The sequence below is a fragment of the Pleurodeles waltl genome, chromosome 4_2 (genome assembly GCF_031143425.1).
Source record: "Pleurodeles waltl isolate 20211129_DDA chromosome 4_2, aPleWal1.hap1.20221129, whole genome shotgun sequence".
Classification (NCBI taxonomy): domain Eukaryota; kingdom Metazoa; phylum Chordata; class Amphibia; order Caudata; family Salamandridae; genus Pleurodeles; species Pleurodeles waltl.
The window spans coordinates 695,426,448-695,444,351 of record NC_090443.1 but is presented as its reverse complement, the minus strand read 5'-3'; the positions used below and the strand labels follow the sequence as shown (position 1 = coordinate 695,444,351).

The window sequence follows — 17,904 nt, the reverse complement described above, 5'->3', positions numbered from 1 at the left end:
CCATCAGCAAGTAAGGTCTGAAAACTGTGTCTGGGCATGATTCCACAGAGTCAGGGAATAGTTTGCTAACACATGTAGAAAACAGACTAACAATAACATGAGAAATGTTAAGAAAGAAATAAAGAAGAAAGGATCCAACTACCATTGCAGAAAGGTATTAAAGAAAGACACAAAGGGCCTGATTCTAACTTTGGAGGACGGTGTTAAACCGTCCCAAAAGTGGCGGATATACCACCTACCGTATTACGAGTTCCATAGGATATAATGGACTCGTAATACAGTAGGTGGTATATCCGCCACTTTTGGGACGGTTTAACACCGTCCTCCAAAGTTAGAATCAGGCCCAAAGTATGGTTGTATATGAGAGATCCTCAAGGGAAGAGAAACTTGACAAAACTATTATCTATTTATATGTATTTATTTTATTCTTTAGCAGATGTTTGTGAATGAAACTCAAAATTACTTTCCCGTGAATAAGAAGTTTTAACTTTGAAATGCATTGTGGAACAGTTTCTGAAAAATGATAATTTTACGGAAATAAACAGATAACATAAAGCATACATAAGAGCATTTGAATTAGATACAAAAAGTAAAATAAATTGATGCACTGGGTTCTGCCCCAGCAGTATGCATGGATTTTTTGCTTTTCTGATCACCCGGTTTTTGGACTTTTTACTGTGGGTAAGCCTCACTACCAGTGTCTCACTCACGGTAATCACATGGTAAATGGACTGCTCATGTTTACTGCTAATATCCCCTTTTTAAGATAAGGCTGCTGCGACACAGCAGGGGTAAGGGGTACCTGGCTGGTTACACATGAAAATATGTGCACTCGTGTGTACAAGTGTGCAGGCTGTGTGTGGGGGACCACTGTTGTGGGCAACAGCGCACAGGTAGCCTGGCACAATAGGGACTCTGAAGGATTAGGTTTCCAACTGGGATAGACCTCATGAGGGCAGTGTAAACTATTAGAGAAAGTCAGTGTGCTTTACTGCTTTAACTATAGTGACACTCCATTATGCACTTAGAGAGGGAACTGCCTTAGAGGGTATTCTCTCTTTTCCTTGGCCTACAGAAGCCATCAATGTCTTGAGTTAGAGTACCTGTGCAAAAACCAAATTTGAAACTCCCAAAATGATGAGTGTGCATCTTGTGGGTCATTTTCCTGGCTCAGCTCAGAATCAGAGTCAAGGCCTTATGTTACCCTGCTATGCCCGGTAATTACATTTTCTCCAGCAGCAGGAACAAAGGCCATCCCACACAAAAGGAGCAATTAGCACTACTTCTCCCAGCTCCTGAGGAGGAAAGGGGTGGGGCGGGATGATCTGTGTCAATCACCCAGTTGTCACACTGCACAAGGGATGGGCCTGCTCACGTCCACTAAACGAAGGAGAGTGCCCAGATAACTGGATCCAACTCACCGGGGAGCTCCCTTTGAAATTCTAGTGTCCAGGTCCCTGGCAGTGATATCAGCAAGGGGTGGAGCTGAGCACCCCAGGAGCTGATGTGACCAGTAGCTCCTGTATGACACCATTTGGATTGACCCAACATGGTGCGTAGGAAGGTTGGGACAGGGGTGGAGAGGTGATGTGGCACCCCAGTTCTGGTTAGGGGTGCCTGTCTTCTGGAACCTACCTCTCCCCTATGTAAACTCTTGCACAAGTGGAAGACTCCCTCCTGCCTGCACATTTTCTATCTACTTCGCTGTAGGATCCTGAGACTGCCATGGAGAACCAGGAGGAGGAGTCCCATAACCCCCACTTAGGACCCAGGACTCTGTCCAGTTGACACTTGGACCAGCTGGTTTCCCCGAGGGCCAGTGAAGCTGACTCCCTTACTCCCCCTAAGGACCAGATGGGGGAAGCCATGGACTTTTCTGCGCCCACAAACAAAGCCACAACGGAGATCTGGCCCTGGAAGTCAAGAAAACAGGTCTTTGGAGGACTGCACCGCTTTGGAGGTGAGGAGGATTGATGCCCCCGATGGACAGAGCGTGCCAGCAGGAGTGAAATGAGCCCAGAATCATCCAAATTGGCCTAACCGGGCCTGAGGGATGGCATTCTAAAGTTTGGTGACCTTTGACCTAATTTTTTCCCCCTCAGAGCGTGTGGAGCTACACTTCTGTTTGATCAGTTTCCCCCAGGGTTGACCAGGGATGGTGCCAGAAAGCTGCATTTATAACATTGCGGGAGAGGGCGCGTCTGGGGCTCCATCCCTGTGTTCCCATCTCACCTGGGGACCCTAGGCCCTGGGTGGACTCATGAATAAGGGGGACAGTACCCCATTACTCCACCCTCAGTGCTGCAAAAATGTCGGGAGGCACCATTGTGCTTCCCCGTCGAAAATTATAGGGGCCCAGAACCCCTGTACCTTGGACCTGGGATATAATGAATATGGGGAAATGCGGCTGAGCTTCCACCACCAAGGCAGGAGAGGTCCAGGACCCCATCCTCGGACCCCAGGATGCAGTGGGAGGCAGCCATCCTGGCACACATCTGTCAGCTGGAGCGGGCAGACATAAAGAAGGATGTCCAGCTCCTGCAGCCGCATGCAGGAGTGTTGGGAGCTATTGAGGGCAGCCGGGAGTGTGTTCCTCATGCTGCCCTCCAATGTCAGCCAGCTCTGGGATGGCCTGATGGCACTGGGCACCCCCCAGTCAAAAAGGAAGATGAAAAATGCAGCGCAAGGCCGCATTGTAAAAGGAAGCAAGGATGAAAACCTCACTGTGGCTCTTCGCGGCACAGCGAGAGAGCCCCTTCAATGATATTCATCCTTCTCAGCAAACTCACCCCATAATGCGTTATGGGGCATTCTTTTTTAAAAAAGTGTTTGCACCCATAACTCCAGCTGTGGGGGTCCTATGACAATGGAACCACCACCAAAATGTTTACTAGTGTGTGCTCTTTCTCCTCATGTCATCTTCTGGGTCCCCACACTAAGTGGGGTGGGACAAAATCATCCCTTCCTACTGTTTAGTGTATTTTCTAGTTTTACTATTGCTGGAGCTTTTTTCTCTGCAGCCCGGAATAGTTTGCCCTCTATGGGCTTGTGTATGGTAATATTTTAGAAGGCTTGAAAGGCCTAAAAATGCATAATGCACTGTTCATGTGGTTTTGCACTGTAGGTACGAAGGCCCAAATTTATACTATTTTTGCGTCGCATTTGCGTCATTTTTTGATGCAAAAAAGGTGCAAACTTACAAAATACAATTGTATTTTTTTTGTTTGCCACACTTTTGCATCTAAAAGCGGTGCAAATGCAGCGCTAAAAAAGTATAAATATGGGCCTGAATGTATAGTTTCATTAGAGGGCTTTTTTACCATTTTGTTTGATTTCAATGCTCTCTAGGGGTTGTTTTGCCCATTACAGGTAATGTCAAATATATCCAAGAATGCACCAACACAAAGTTAATGCCAGATAAAAGTATTATTGGGGTTTCATGGTGATTGCACATTTTTATTGAATCATGTTTTATTAGGCTTTCATGATGATTGCACGTTTTTATTAATTCATCATTATCGCAGTTATAGCAATGATTCATGCCAAAGTAATATGGTTATTACACCATGACTGTTGAAACTCACTTGAAATTCTTTGTTGACCCCTCTAGGGGGTCACCAGTGATTACACAATGTCACCTATGGTATGTTCCTTCTGCCAATGTAAATTTGTAAACTACTGTGTAGTATAGTAATGTGTGCGTAATAAATGTACTTCTCCTTTTTCAAAAGAAAAAGTACTGACTAGACAATCATTTATTGAGTGTTTTCCTTGCGTGCCAGTGATTGGTGGTTACTAGCCCACACCACCTTTCTTGAGTAAGCCTTAGACTGCTCCACCTCGCTACCTGGTGAGAGTCAAGTGATAGGGTGTTTTCCACTGAGGACAATTGAGGAACAATAACTAATAACCAATTTCCAACATGAATGTAATTGAAATATTGATTGCAAGTTATTTATTATATGCGTAGTGATTAATTGAAAGTGCCTAATTCAAGTAATTGGAGTCAAAAGAGAGTGACATTGTAACCATTTAACACTGCACCAAAAACAATTTCAAATGAAGTCAACAACTGTGAAAAAGTGCACATGAAGTTCAGTAAGTCAATGAGGTGGGCCACCTTGTTTTTCCAGTCCCACTGGAGCTTCTGATCTTGCAGCATATGCATCATGTTGGGACAAAATAGAAAATTGTTCCCAATCAGGTTACATCTTTGTTGGGAAGCGTTGGCGCCTTGGCATTGTCCTTTAGTGATTAGTATCTTCCCAAGTCCAAACTCTTAGAACATTTAGCAAACAATATGCGTTCTTTCCTGGCTCTCCAAAATGCCCAAATATCCAGAAAAGATTGAGTGGACATTAAGTCACAGGGTTAGTAGAACAAAACAATTTCACTCTTTCATTGAGGACCATAGCCAAAAGACCTACTACCTCCACTGATTTGGCTGTTTTTCTTCCAGGAAGATTGGCTGTTTTTCTTCCAGTCAGATGCATAGGCCTTGATTCCTTGGATCTTTCACATTTTTCTCTTCTTGAAAGATGTTCCACTGTCAACATGGAAGTGCATCCTCTACCCTCTTAGCCCTGTAAGTTAGCAAAAGCGCTAATTTCCTGATCTTCAGAGAAGCCTTTCAGGTCCAGAGATTCATAATGGAGCAGGAATGACACTCCTCAGTTATTTGCAAAGTAGACAGTAATTCTTCAATACAAATTGTCTTTATTCCTTTCACTTCCACACAGGTCTATAATTTGAGAATGTTGCAGAAGTTAATTAACAAACTATTAACCTTGAAACAATTCCTGTTTCACATGGTGCCTGTATAGAAAAAATAAATCCTCAATTGTTTGGTCTCCAGTTTTAAAAAACAACAACATGGAATTTAGTTTAAGATTCCTATTGACCCTCTCCTATCTGCTCCCACAGCCAACCTCTTTCAGCGAACTAGAATTTAAGCAGCGCCTCATCTTTTTCAGGTGTATCTACCTCTCCTTGTTGGACAAAGTGGCCCTCCAAAATCTGTTAGATTTCCTCCATTCCGAGATGACAAGTGACAGGAATTTCCTTTGATCTCTTAAAACAGGAGGGAAATGATATACAGAATTTGGTTTGTTAGAGGAACTTATGATCACCATGGAATTCCTCTTCCTATAGGGATCTTTAGACAGATTGTTGTCAAAGCAGGAGGGCAATGACAGGCAGGCTCGGTTTTTGTTTCTAAAAGAATTGAACAGTTGCAGTGGAACTCATTTCCCAGAAAGAAGTGTGAAATAATTAATTTATTTGACCAAATGGTGGCCCAGCTATGACTACAGGGATTAAGGTCAGAAGTACAAATTGGTTCCTTTGGATGACAGAAAGATGATAATCTTGCAAAAGTCACTTTTGGAGCATTTAAAATAAAAATGACATTGACTACTGAATCTTATTTTCATTAATTACCTGTACACCTTAATAATAACTTTCCTACCTATTTCCTAACCATAGTTATGGAGAAGAATGTTTTTGAAAACTGAGCATATAGCATGGTTGACATTTCTACCTTTTAACATAGTATAACAAATTGTGTTCATATTTTTGGTGAGTCACAACCCTATTCAAGGTAAACCCTGAGAGTCACTAAATTAGCCTGAGCTCAACCTCTGGTGGCTATGGCATAGAGCAAATAGACTTAACTTAGGGTATTATATCATGTATTTATGCACTACAAAAACAGTAAAAAAAAGTCAAACTGCAAACCAATTAATATCCCAAGTCAAGTTAGAAAACTAGAGTAAAATCTATTGAGAAAAATTACAGAAATCCAGTAAGGGGAACCAGAAATAAGACTTTTTAAATCTCAATTACAAATAGCACCAAAAAAGCATAAACCAACATTGATAGTCACTGGTTGTAGTACACTGGGACATAGGCACTATGGTTGATAATGGAGTGCAAGCCGAATACATCAACCAGTTTTGTCCTGGTGAAATATTTTCTTTCAGATTAAGGGCCAGGTGTACTAAAAACTGGTTGCTCTTTATTACTAGGTGATTTTGCAGATCACCAATTCCTAGTGGGTTGCAATTCGTATACTAATGAGGTATGTTGCAAATTGCGATCCAAGATGAATGGCAGCCATCACAGGGATGGTGGAGTGCTGAGTTCTGTAGACCACCATGTCTGTGATTGCTTTAAACTAAAACATTTTTAATGCAAGACATTTTCTTTAAAGAATATGGAATGCATTAAAAAAGTAAAGTCCTAAGTTTAGGACACGAGGGGACAGGTCACAGACAGCAGGTCTAGTCAGCTTCTGATCTTCTGCAAATCCTGGAAGTGTTCTGAAGCAGTGCCTTGAGGTGCCACAAATATGCTTAGCTGTAGCTAGTGGGTGGCAATGGCTTCTGGACACTCACTATCCAATGAGGTACAAGCTCCCAGTGACACTCTATCCACTCTGTGTGTGTATGTGCATGCGGAGGGGCAGGGGGAGGATGCTATGGTAATTATGGTGTCCTTCTACATCTAACACTGATATCCAGTTTGAGGCAGCCAATGTACCCACAATGAATCCTGAGACAGAAGTCTGACATGAGAAAAGTAGAGTCCTTCAGCAGCTGGACAGTGAATGTGCAAGACTTTTCTCCCCTTTAAAGTGCACATGAAGTGTTGAATATAAACCTAGAAGAACGGTCAAGCAGGATTTGACACTGTAATGTAAAAAAGGACACCCACAGACCCTACCCTGCATACTCAGAGGAATCATCTCTGCACATTCAGGAGAGCCTATTGTTTCCTAATTAGTGGCTAGTAGAAGCTAGAGAGTCAATACAAATTAGTTTACAAGAATCTCAAGAAGGGAAATTGTAACTTTCTAAAAGTAAAAATCAAACTTTACTATTGAATTGGGTTTTAATGTGTATTAAAATAGTTGAGATATTTTTGTAGCTGGTCCAATTCCTGAGATATAGTATTATTACTTTAATCTGTTTTTCTACATAAGGCACCTAGGCCTGTCACATAGAAAATAGCTTTTGGGTACTAATCACTGTTAGGACATTTTGGTGGTCATTCTGACCCTGGCGGTCTTTGACCGCCAGGGCGGAGGACCGCGGGAGCACCGCCGACAGGCCGGCGGTGCTCCAATGGGGATTCCGACCGCGGCGGTAAAGCCGCGGTCGGACCGGCACCACTGGCGGGGTCCCGCCAGTGTACCGCGGCCCCATTGAATCCTCCGCGGCGGCGCAGCTTGCTGCACCGCCGCGGGGATTCCGACCCCCCCTACCGCCATCCAGATCCCGGCGGTCGGACCGCCGAGATCCGGATGGCGGTAGGGGGGGTCGCGGGGCCCCTGGGGGCCCCTGCAGTGCCCATGCCACTGGCATGGGCATTGCAGGGGCCCCCGTAAGAGGGCCCCTACATGTATTTCACTGTCTGCTGCGCAGACAGTGAAATACGCGACGGGTGCAACTGCACCCGTCGCACAGCTTCCACTCCGCCGGCTCGATTCCGAGCCGGCTTCATCGTGGAAGCCTCTTTCCCGCTGGGCTGGCTGGCGGTCTGAAGGCGACCGCCCGCCAGCCCAGCGGGAAAGTCAGAATTACCGCCGCGGTCTTTCGACCGCGGAACGGTAACCTGACGGCGGGACTTTGGCGGGCGGCCTCCGCCGCCCGCCAAGGTCAGAATGAGGGCCTTTATCATTAAATTTCTACGTGTTCTACCATTAAATACCGGGGTCCCTTCCTTGTAGGCTACAAGACTTACATAGGGGTAAATATTAATGTTTAAAATAGTAGTTTTTACCTGTCAAATGGTTTTATTTTTACAGCTCATAGTTTTTACACTGCTACCGTCAGGATACAATGGTAGGCTTAAAGCCATATTTGCACTGTAGTGGATGGCACAATAGGTGCTGCAGTCCACTAGTGGCATTTTTTAACGTCCACACCCTGGGTACACTTTGTACCACATACTAGAGATTTATAGGTAAGTTACATATACCAATTGGGATTATGCCAGCTCAACCATGTTAAAAGCAGTAGCATAGGTTCTTTATTACTGGATAACAATGGTAGAGTGCACAGAGTTCTAAATCCAACAAAAATATATATAAGTAAAAGATGAGGAATACAGGGTGACCCTGCAAAAAGGTGGATTGTCTACACATAGCATGTAATCTCATGTAACCCTTTTTTTTAGATATATATGTGTCCCCATTTTAGATTTAAGGACAGTGAGTCTGGGCATAACTTTAAAAGGCAGATTCAGTAATAATTTAATGGTCCGGATGTAGGGTCTGATTTAGAGTTTCTAGACAAGTTACTCTGTCACTCTATGACAGCTATCCCATCCACCTTATTTCAAGTGCATTATATCCTATGGAACTTGGAATAAGGCGGGAGGGATATCTGTCATGTTATGACGAACCAACCCATCCTCCAAACAATAAATCTGACTTTACACTAGTGTGTCACGTAGCTGCTCCACAGTGCATGTTGCAGGGTTCATCCCACATATCAGTAGTGAAATATTTCTCTGCAGATTAAGGAGTAGACTTTGACTTTTATGTATCTTGCATTATTTTGCCTACTTATCAGCTGACTTAATAAAATCTCAAGTAGGCCGGTTAAACAGCCACGATGATATTCATGTTTTAGCAAAAGGCACATGCTGTTAAGTCGTGTTTGACAGGAACAAACTGCCTAGCTGTAAAAAAACACACCAGCCTGAAAATTTCAGAGGGGGCAACACAAAAATATGAATTTCTACATTTAGGTAATGTCAGCACTACATTTTTACTGTGGATCTAGCACACCTCTTCACATCAATTAGTATATTAGACAGTGTGAGAAATTGGGTTCTTGGCTAACTAGGGTGTGAGCCCTGGTCAAACAACAGCCCTAGTCCCTTGCACGGTGAATCACTAAAAGTCACTAAATGAACCTGTGATCAGCTCTGATAGCTTGGCACACAAAGCTGTCAGGCTTAACTTAGAGGCAATGTGTAAAGTATTATGCAGTACACAAACAGTACTAAAGTGAAAACACAACACATGAATCAGCACATGTCCTCCCTTTTAAGTACATGGCACCCTGCCCTAGGGGCTACCTAAGGCCTACCTTAGGGGTTACTTACATTTAATAGAAAGGGTGTTTTAGGCTTGGGAAAGAGGGTTAAATGCCAAGTCAACATGGCAGCTTAAAACTGCATTCAGGCTGCAGTGGCAGGCTTAGGACATGGATTTAAGGTGGTACATGATTGATTGAGACAATAAGTGCTCAGGTCCACTGGTAGCACTTAATTTACAGGCCCTGGGTATATGGTATATACCACTCTTCAAGGGACCTGTAAGTAAATTAAATATGGCTATTGGGTATAAGCCAATTAAACCATGTTGAGGGGAGAGAGCAGAAGCACTTTAGCACTGGCTAGCAGTGCACAGAGTGCTAAGGCCAACAAACAAGAATTCAGCAAGATGCAGAGTGTATAAGGCAAAAGATTTGGGGGTGAACCTGTGGAGATGGCAGGTCCAACAGACAGTAATAGAAATGAGGAACAGGGAGCATGAGAAGAGAGAAAATAAAGACACTGGATATAAACGCTCTGCCTTTGCCTTTTCCCGACAGTAGCATTTGTATTTAGAGAATATGGGCCTGATTACAACTTTGGCTGATGGGATACTGCATCACAAAGGTGACAGATATCCCGCCCGTCAGTTTACAAGGTTGCTGTGCTGTTTTGAGGCAGTGGCCGCATGGGATGCCACACATAGCAAATTAAATTAGCACCAAGGGGGTGGACTGTTAGCATTCTCTCGGGAGCTCTAAAATGTAAATAAATAAGAGAAAAAGGAATGGAATGAAAGAAAACGTGAAAAACGATCAAATAAAAACGTAAAGGATTGGCCCGTGAGACAGCCCTGCCAAGTACCACCCATCAGGGGTTGGACTAATGCATTTTAAGGCTGGCGTCCGCATCACCATATTAAAATGCATTAGTCACGCATTGAAAGACACGCGGCTGGCCGGCTGGGGAACGGGGCGACGCGCTGCAGCAGAAAGCGGCAGTTCCAGGTTGTTTGGGCGGAGAGTCACAGGCAGCTCTCCACTCTTCGTACACCAGTCTCTCATTTGTCTGGCCGGCACCAATGAACAAATCGATATCACTTTTTTCAGATAGGAAATATTAAAATATTTAGCGGCACTGCTGCCAGCCTTCCTGTTTCCGATGCATGTCGGAGGATGTTTCCAGGTGGAAATCTGCTCCAGTGTTCTCTTCGCCGAGAGGCCGCCCCGCCTGCAGCCGGCCGAAGAACTTAAGCACTTACACAGACTCGAGAAAAAGCAAGCTGGAGAAGCGGTCATCGGCTGAGTCGTACCCTGCTCTCTAAGTCTACAGAGGCCCTCTGCCCTGCGTTAATCTGATCTCCAATAGCGTGTAATGGCGCGGGGAGACGCTGTGAAAGCTCTTATAAAAATTATTTCTATATTTTTCGGAACACAAATCTTCAGAGCGGACTCTCTAATGATGCTCTCACTTCTTGAACACATTCATGTGTTGTGTCTGACACAGTCTTTTAATTCTAATCTCATTGAGACATTAAAGATGTCTTCGTTTTGGAAAACTGTGCTGAGCGGATTTTAATGGCACTGTTCGGAATCCGTGAACTCTACCTGTCTGCTAATGTGTTTTTGACGTGTCAAATAGTCTATAACTATGTATGCCTCACAGCCTACAGTTTTAAGATCTTCTTAGAGTTTCTTGGTGCTAACATGGGTTTAATTTCTGATATTTATAAATTTCCCTAGTCTTTATTGCTTGATTTTTCTCAAGAGAAAGTGTCACTCAGTTGTTGAAATTATGAAACTATCACAAACAGCAGTCTGAAACCTTGGCAGCTAAGGTGGGAACAGGAACTGATACAGATGAGCACAAATGAAAAGACAAATTACGTCAGTTATAGAGCAAGGCAGCCAATGGCTGAGGTGGCCCATGGTGTATGCCGACATGGATGGAAGTAGAATGTGAATGACTCTCACACAGATCATTGACAGAAGAGGGCAGACCAAAAGCCACTCTATGTATGTACATGCATATGTATTTATATGTGTTGTATATTTTAATTATTTTTTCAAGATGCTGGCGGACAACTAAGTCTGAGAAGACTGCTGATGAGATGTAAGTAAGAATTATTAGAGTGCAAATCCTATACCTTAAGGGCTTGTTAAAGGGTTATTCAACATCAAAGCTTGTCTGCAAAGGTAATCTGTGAGATTTTATGGAACAAAATATTTATCTGCAGGCTTCTCTAAGAACAATACCAACTCAACTGTAAAGGACTATTAGGGTTTAACATAATTGTAGCATAATAAATAAATCAGGCTTATTGTCATTGTCACAACGTTTATTAATATTAAACAAATTAGTCCAATCACATCTGTATTAGCTTTTCCCAATAGGCCAATCAGGCATATAGGTTTTGTAATTGATGTGTACCCATAACCAACTCAGACCTATTGTACTGAACATAAACTTTCCCAAACTCAACCACCAATATATAATAAAATACAATTACAATTATGTACAAAGATACACTTATCAAGACAATGTGAAATCCCTCTTTAGAGGGCCTATGAAGGAGTAACAGTGCAAATCTTCTATTCCCGCTGTTTGTTTGAGTCAACATCAAAACAACTGACTACTATCTCTCTGTGAGATTCCATGTAACAAAAATACCTGCCCACAGGCTTTAGCATAGTGGAATAACAGTTCATCCATATCAGTCTAATGCCTTGAACACCTGATTGTCAGACTAAGTGAGTCCTACCTATCATTTTATATTAAAACAATGATCAAACCTATAGAATCTGACATAACTTGTCAAATCATCTAGTTATGCCTATTGCCTTTAACATTGACTTGTCAACATAACCAACTTTGGCCTCCTATATTGAGGGTAAGATTTCCCACAGTGCAACCATCAGGCATAGAGTGAAGAAATTAATGTACACAAAATTACATTTGACAAAGCAAAAAACTATCACTCCTAAGAGGGCCTAACAAGGTTTATGACATTGCAATTCTGGCATTCCCATGGTTTGGCTGAGGGGAAATCCAACACCAAAACCCATGCCTTCTATGGTAGGTGGTCTGTGTGCCTATCTCAAACATACACTACACTCATACACATTTGAGCACTTTTTGCTGTTGCATTCTAAATATTTTTACCTATTTGCACAACCTTCACACACATTTACACTGAATTTCAATTGTAGCTGGAATACATGACCATTGTTTTGTGTGCTCTTCAGAGGCGCCAACACACTGACAGGCACTTTGCTTTGCCTCCAGCCTCAGCACCAGCACTTTCAATCAAAGCCCCTCATACACACCTGACACAGGTCAAAGTATGCACTACGCAAGAGTAATACAAAGAAACAGAGCATGATGAAACAACTAACTCTCTTGGTGAATGAAACGTTTATTAAAATGTAAAAAAAAGAGAGGAATGAAATCACTGACACACATTACCTTAACATTTTTAACATTCATTGTTCGCAAATCAATCCATGTTTTTGGCATTAATGTTAAGGGCATGAAGATAGGGCCAGTTTTAACCCATAGAGCAGATAACTGCCTTTCCTGTTAGCACATATTTCTCGGTTTGAGTATGATTTATATATGTGATAAGCTTTGCAAGGGAAATCAGAACCCTGCTTGTCTTTTGGAACAATTTAGTGGAGGAACAAATAAAGCAGTTCCACTTCTGAAGGGGCCAGCGATCTTCAGCCAGGGCCTTGGGTGTCAACGTGGGGGAGGGTAAGGTGGAAATGAAGGGCCTTAGAAAGCTAAGCCCTGTGTCATGTGTCACAGTGCAAAGAAGTTGATTTACTGCCTAGCTTCCGTCTCCTACTTCAGAGCAAGTCAGAGCAGGCAGCCTGGGACAGACAGCCTACAGTTAAATACATCAATCTGTTAGAGATATAATCATATATTTAAACAAAAGTATCTATTTAATATTTTTTAATGTTGATGTGAAGGAATTTCAGAGGGGCACAGCCCCCTAGCCCTAGAGGAGAAACCACTCCTGTAACTCTACACCACCCTCCAGGTCTTATATTTTTGTCTGTGGGTTGGTTTCAGGCTAATCCTTGCCATCTTGTTTTGGGATATATTACCTCTCCTTTCTTGCTCTCAGCTTCGCTGTATCTTTTTGCTTTGACCCGCCCTCCTGATGAGTTGTTTTATTTTCTGTCTTTTGTACTGATAGCTCCCACTTTATGGAATGTACTTCCAGTCTTCTTAAGATCAACTTTAACAACTGTAAAGGACACAGTTTGTTTCATAATGTAACTAGGATTGATCTTTTATCACTTGTTATATAGCCATCCTTTTGTATATCGTTCTCCATTCTGTCAAGCACTTTGGATAAAAGCGCTGTCATAATTAAATAAATAAACCTGTCCAGGAGCAGATTCATGTCCTGGTGCAGTTTACCTATGTACTATAGGAACCTACAGTTTTACCACACAAGACTATGATTAGTGCCCCCATTTCTGCAAGAGGTCTTAGGAAACGCTTTGTGATGTGAATCTTACATTGAAGAAAAGGGCACATATACACTAACTAAGGACAACATTCAAGCATACATTGTATCTCACATTCTTAAGCCTTTGTGACTCAGATACATGTATTGCATGCATAGTCGATGACTTCCATTCTCATGAACATGCCCATCTTAGCAATTTTTCCACACATATCACATTTTACATATTTAAAATACATTCTATAGACTTAGTCATGATTTGGGGGGTTAAGGATTTTTCAATTTGGTCATGTGAATGTATTTTTATTACTAACTGTTATGAACTGAATTAGCAAATGTTACAATGGAAAGATTAGATTTCCAGGTCCTTGTGCATCAAGCATTACGTTAACATCCCAATGCTTTTCTACATGGCCCCGCTAGCCAGGATCATCACACAATACAGGCTAAACATAGTCTCCTACGTTGATGATTTCCAACTGATCCTTTCCCTGTCCGATGATCCTGCAAAGGCCAAGAGAAATTTCCACAACGGGATGAGAGCAGTCGCCACCTGAATGGAAGCTAGCTGCCTCAACTCAACTCAGACAAGATGAAGGTCCTCATAATCGGCTCCACCCCTTCCACATGGAATGACTCCTGGAGGCCCACCGCACTGGGAAACGCCGCCGCTCCCACGGATCATGAACACAATCTGGGCACCATCCTGAACTACTCTCTATCCATGACCCAGCAAGTCAACGCCGTCTCACCATCATGCTTCCACACCATCCACCCTCCGACTCCTTCAAAAGATTTTCAAGTGCAGCCATTCCCAAGATCCGGAAAAGTACAGCAGGAGGAAAATCCTTCTCCTACCTCTCAGCCAGGACATGGAACACGCTACCTCTCAACTCAAGCAGACAGTATCACCGAAGCAGTCTATGAAGGACCTCAAGACTTGGCTCTTCAAATGAGCAGCATGCCTGCAAACAGCACCTTGAGACCCTACAGGTGATTAGCCGTGCTTTAGAAATCACTGATTGATTGATTGATGTGCCTCTGTGTCAAGGACACAAATTACAGCCTTAAAATGATCTTGATAAAAAAGACATCTTCCTACCTTTATGTTGTTAATAATCTTCCCATCTTCAGGTATTCCCGGATTAATTGCAATGACAAGATTTTCATAGCCATTGTTTTTCAGCTCCACCATGGAGCATGTGGCCGTACACAGTAGTTGAGTGGCCAAAAGAAAGGAAACGCTCCAAGGAAAAAAAGGCATCTTAAGCTTCTCTTGGCAGCGCGATCTAAACTGATGCTATGATCTGTATTGAAATGGTATTTATACTATCATTCTCCAGTCAGAGAAGAACGTACTATATTGTTGGACTTTGGCTGAACTGTGTCCTAAATTATGAATCATTACCATGATAATTGCCTGCAACTTGAATGCAGGTCTTCAAGTATATCTTAGTTAGGTAGGTGGAATTCCCCAGTAGTTAAAATACTTCCTTATTGACTGATTTGAGTTTTAACACTTCACAAGCGTTTTATTTTATGGATTGTTGCAAAATCCACCCTTTCAGCAGGTAATGAACCTTTTGAAACAATTCTAGGAGGTGGGAGGTTTACAGTTAATAGAATAATGCAGCCAAATATTTGAATTAAAAATAAATGGCTTGATTTAGACAGAAATGTTTATTTTCACAGAACCTTAGAAAATATGATTAGTGAAAATCTCAATAGACACTTCAGATCTTAAACATTTGCTGTTCCACAAGGAGGTTCTATATACAGATTTATCTGAAATCTATTACTGGTTGGGAGCAGGGGCGGCTCCTCCATTATGGCGGAGGAGTCACCCCTCTAATGAAAATGCCCCCAGATGAAAAATAAAATGGTAATAAACGTTGTTACCATTTTATTTTTCATTAATTCAGCAAACCCACATCCCAAGTGGTGTCAGGACAGGGCAGGGCCTGCTGAGTCATGTGGCAGAAGCAGTGAGGAGAGGATAGCTGCCCGTGTACTTGTTTAAAGTGTGCATGTCTCTTTGGTCGGCGGTCTTGCAACGGCCAGCCAGACATGCACACTTAATACCTCTCAACCCAGCTGTCTTGGACACTGGGGCCCTGTGCTGTCTTGGATAGCTGGGTTGAGAACAAGTACAGGGCCCCAGTGCCCTTAGCAGCGCTGAGGGAGCCCGCTCCAACCAATCCTTTTGCTACTTGTGTTCCAGGATTGGTTAAGGAAGTTGGCTGTGCCCAGGCTGGAGGAGAGAACACCGGGTCTGGACGCGGACGTGCAGCAAGGTATGTTACTTTTAATTTCCTTTTTTTCTAAATGTATTTTAGATGTGTTTATATTATTTGTATGTCTGCCCTTAATCTATGCCCTTGACCTTACTTTGCTGTTTTACAGTTAAACATTTTAACTTTAAAACGATAATGTAATGCATGTCGGCATGAATGTACTTAACATAATATGCCCGCCCCACCCCCCTCCATACCTGGCAACCGCCACTGGTTGGGAGGCTGGGAGCCATTTAAAGGTGGACGTTGTGTCTTGGGGGAAAAGTGGAAGGACTGTAAATCAATAGCTAGACTCAATGACAATATTCACCTATTTTAATATGCATCAAAATAGCTTTTTTCTCCTAAATGGTACATCTGCAGGAATGTCTTTTTTTACGTCTCTTCTGCAGACCGATTGTGGACAATAGCAGTAATATAGCAATGCTTACTAGTGGTTTTCTGTCAGCTCAATGCTTACTATTAGTTGACTTTCTTGACAACCTCATTTCCTTTGTTTCCTTCAATTATTTTCCTTATTTTTGTTGTTTTTGTCGGATGCCTGGAGCATACTTCTTTACTATCCTTTGAATTGGATGAGTTATATCCTTCCACTGCTTACATTCAGGGCTCAACTTTTTAATTTTTTCTCAGCACTTCATAGGCATGAGTGTGTTTTCTTGTTCTGACCCCTGTGTGCTGCTGGCCTCCTCAAACCCCCCGCACGCATACTCCATATTCCTCTCCTACTCCTCAAAGCACATCCATTGCTCACTCACTCCCTTCTTCCCCAATTGCTCCTCGCCTCCAAGTGCCTCACTCTAGCTGTGAATTCTGCCCCCACCCCATGTCTCTTTTGCTCTCGCCCTTTATTTTTAAAAGATGTTTCATTTTTCATAGCTGACCCAACAGCTGGCGCTTGCTACTAGGCCGCTTTAAGGCACTTTTGAGCTTTTCTTTTTAAGTTTATCACTGTAAGATCGGAGTTATCAATCTAGGATCAGGAAATTAAAATGGAGGAAAAAAAGGCTACTGCGTTATTACACATATTTACATGTATCATGACACATACAAACATATGTCATCAAGCTGTGCTGGGTTTTGTTTTTGCAGAAGCTGTTTTCCGTTGGCAAAAAACCTGTTTTTTAGGGTCGAGCATGCGTTGCATGCGCTCGCGCATGCGTTTCGCTAGCGAGACGCTTTAGTAATTAAAAAGGGCTCGGAGCCCTGTCTACATCACGTCAGTGTCTTTCACTGGCTCGTGGGCTTGCCTGTTAGAATCTGCTTAATTTCATTAGTGGAAGGCATGCATACGTCATGCCTTTTCCGGTGGGTAGCCCTCCTCGAGCACATCGACCAGGTACAGAAAAGATGCGAGGCTCGCTGTTTTCTGTCCGGCTGTGGACTACTTTTTCTCTATTTTCCCAGCGCGATCTCGCTTGGCAGAAGTCAAGCGCTTTACATAATAGAGACCCTGTTACACAGTTAATTGCACTTTTTCCGGTTAGTACATAAATGCACTTTTGCCAATAGGTTTCATTACCAGTGAAAAGTCGGGTTAGGAGTTTACAACGCTATCAGCTCTAACACGAGCAAACGCGAGACCGGTTGCATTGCAAATGCTTGTTCTTTTTGCCAGCTTGTTTGCCAATGTTGAACAGCATCAGCCACTCATGGCAAACATATTCTATTTTTTGCGTACTACAGGGCTTTGGGTCTGCCTATTTCTGACATTGAATTATTTGTCTCAGGAACCTTAAAAATAGGCTTGAAACTTTGCCAGTCAAGTTTTGGAGCAGCCAGTAGAAGTATTTTAATCTCGGTGTCATTCCGTTAGTTATTTTGGTATGTATATATGTATATGTATATATTTTGGTGTGTCTTGGATTATGAGACTAGGGGGCACTGTGGGATTGTTTAAAGTAGGACAAACAGGAACTGCTGCAAAAGTGGATGAAGTTACCCCTGGGAGCTTGTACCCCATTGTTAGAGAGAGGCTAAGAGTAACCCCATCTACTAGATGGTTGCCTGGCATAAGTATCAAACCACAAAGAACCTTATCTGGAACACTCTGGACATGTGGTAGACCAGAAGAAGGACTGCACC

General features: G+C 42.8%; 1 protein-coding gene across 1 annotated transcript in view; it reads right to left on the bottom strand.

The window, feature by feature from the left end:
- LOC138293211 (calcium-activated chloride channel regulator 1-like) overlaps positions 1–14,813 on the bottom strand; it is a 704,166-nt gene extending 689,353 nt beyond the window's left edge. Inside the window, exon 1 of the mRNA XM_069232299.1 lies at positions 14,628–14,813. Coding sequence (XP_069088400.1) covers positions 14,628–14,789 — 162 coding nt within the window. The 5' untranslated portion in view covers positions 14,790–14,813. The remainder of the gene's footprint in view (positions 1–14,627) is intronic.
- Between the last annotated feature and the right edge of the window lie 3,091 nt (positions 14,814–17,904).